This window comes from Borostomias antarcticus, assembly GCF_949987555.1.
Source record: "Borostomias antarcticus genome assembly, chromosome: 19".
NCBI classification, from domain to species: Eukaryota; Metazoa; Chordata; class Actinopteri; order Stomiiformes; family Stomiidae; genus Borostomias; species Borostomias antarcticus.
In genome coordinates this window covers 3,169,901-3,172,400 of record NC_140252.1, presented here as the reverse complement: position 1 = coordinate 3,172,400, position 2,500 = coordinate 3,169,901, and the positions used below count along the sequence as shown (strand labels likewise).

The 2,500-nt window shown below is 50.4% G+C and overlaps 1 protein-coding gene across 1 annotated transcript in view; it reads left to right on the top strand.

Annotated features, from left to right (window-relative positions):
• The window catches only part of pgm3 (phosphoglucomutase 3), a 22,597-nt gene that overhangs the window by 10,022 nt on the left and 10,075 nt on the right, over positions 1 to 2,500 (top strand). Inside the window, exon 9 of the mRNA XM_084453279.1 lies at positions 1,859 to 1,957. Coding sequence (XP_084309405.1) covers positions 1,859 to 1,957 — 99 coding nt within the window. The remainder of the gene's footprint in view (positions 1 to 1,858; positions 1,958 to 2,500) is intronic.

The window sequence follows — 2,500 nt, the reverse complement described above, 5'->3', positions numbered from 1 at the left end:
ATGGGGAGGCAGGGGGCCTTTCCAGGAGCCATAGGGTGGACCTTTGGGGAGAGAGAGGCACTAGGGAGGAGGACAGGGTTAGTGGCTGTACTGGACATCCACAGCAGACACGGGGGTATCTATCGGACTCCGGGAGGTCTGCTGGTGACAGTGGGTCATCCACTGGACCTGGTTAGAAGATAGGAGGGAGAGAGAGAGGCACTAGGGAGAGGGGAGGCAGAAAAGGGTTAGTAGCACACACACACATTCACATTCACAAAGAATCACTTACTCACTCTTCCAACAGGCATTTCATTATATACTGTTTGATACTGTCGTGCCAAAATATCTCCAGGCTGCCAAATACTGTCCTGGTAAAAAGTCAGATTGTCTAATAACATTTTGTGACCATTTTGTTGTTGTTGCTAGCTCGCTAGCTAACTTGTCACCGATGTGACAGAATGGAGCGACGCGTAGCTTGGGAGGTAGAGCAGCCGGCTGGGGATCTCAAAGTCCCTGGTTCATCCCTGTCCCCTCCCAGCTCCCGGAATTGTGCCGCCAAAGTGTCCTTGAGCAAGACCCCTAAATCGCTCACGTGCGGCACGGTACCTAGTACGGTGGCCTCACAGCTAGAAGGTCTCCGGGCCTTTCTGTGTGGAGTTTGCATGTTCTCCCCGTGTTCGCAAGGGTTTCCTCCCAAAGGAACCATTATGAGAAACATGCAGAAGAACAGATGCTCTTACCTAGCCTGGTATGACCATCCCGATCTAGCGAGCTCACTGCTTCGCTACGCACTATCGGTCTGGCATTTCGCCTCATAGAGAGCCATTATGTGGGAGGGGGTACTTGCCTTGACCGACAAACACCTTCAGCCAATGAGCGTTCAGCAAACTTTTGCCAAATCCAGTCGGCAGAACGGCAAAAACGTCTTTTCCACCGAGAAACTCCGCTAGTGCATACTCTTGTTCTTGTTTAAGTGTTGTGATTAAGTCTATTTCTGCAATAACTGCACTTATAGCTGCGTTTATTCTTCTAACGTTAACGTTACCACTCGTTGCTTTGGGAGCCGCCATGTTTGTTTAGCGAGCGGCAGGGACACGAACCAATCAGGGGCTGCTTTCCACTGTTGGGCGCGACAGCAGTTAAAATGCAGTCCCTGATTGGCCCGGTATGGTCTGGATTTTGGCATAATCGCTCTGGAGGAGGCGAAGGCCAGACCGTTCTGCGTTAGTGAAACAGAATGTGAGCTGGCGAGAACGGGATGGTCGTACCAGGCTAGCTCGTACCAGGCGAGCTCGTACCAGGCTAGCTCGTACCAGGACCTGAACTGAGCCCTTGGACTTGGTCCCCGGGCGTCATGAACGATGGCTGCCCACTGCTCCTGGCTCCCCTGGAGGACGGCTTGGATGGGAGAAATACAGGAAACTATTTCCACCGGCGAACCCCACAAATTGCAAGTGTGTGTGTGTGTGTGTGTGTGTGTGTGTGTGTGTGTGTGTGTGTGTGTGTGTGTGTGTGTGTGTGTGTGTGTGTGTGTGTGTGTGCAGTGGTGTGTGTCTCTGTGTGGCCGAATAGAGCCCCTCGGGTCCTGTAATTCTTATTTTCTTAAATGCCAGTTAACACATAATATTGACGTTTTAATTAATTTGAATGAAAAATACGTCTTAGAATTGAAAACCGAGGTTAGCTGGTTGGGAGCTGGTCTAGCTGCAAAAAAATGGTCACTAAACATTATTAGACAACCTGGACACTATTTGGCAGCCGGGACACATTTTATTGACACAAACTTCAACCACGCTTGAAATGAAACAAACTAGAAACAAGTCAATCTAGTTAGTGTTGCTGAGTGTTTTGCTGAGTGATCTGTTTCTCCCTCCAGGTGATAGTGAAGTGTACTAAGACTGGCGTGAAGCACCTCCACCACGCAGCTCAGCAGTTTGACGTGGGCGTTTACTTTGAGGCCAACGGTCACGGAACGGTAAGTAGACCACGCCCACGCGGTCCCATCCGTCACACGCTCTGACAATCAACACTGTTTATGAACCAGCAGCGTCAGTCCATCACCTCTCCATCACACCACTGAGACGGCTCCAACGCACCCACGGCACCGCTAATGTCTGTCTGACTGTGGTGGGATTGGGGCTGTGTTGTGGTCATGTCTCAGGGAATGGTCATATTGGGGTTGTGTTGTGGTCATGTCTCAGGGAATGGTCATATTGGGGTTGTGTTGTGGTCGTGTCTAAGTTTGTGGTCATATTGGGGCTGTGTTGTGGTCATGTCTCAGGGAATGGTCATTTTGGGGTTGCGTTGTGGTCATATCGGGGTTGTGTTGTGGTCATATTGGGGTTGTGTTGTGGTCATATTGGGGTTGTGCTGTCGTCATATCGGGGTTGTGTTCTGGTCATATTGGGGTTGTGCTGTCGTCATTTTGGGGTTGTGTTGTGGTCATATTGGGGTTGTGCTGTCGTCATTTTGGGGTTGTGTTGTGGTCATATTGGGGTTGTGCTGTCGTCATTTTGGG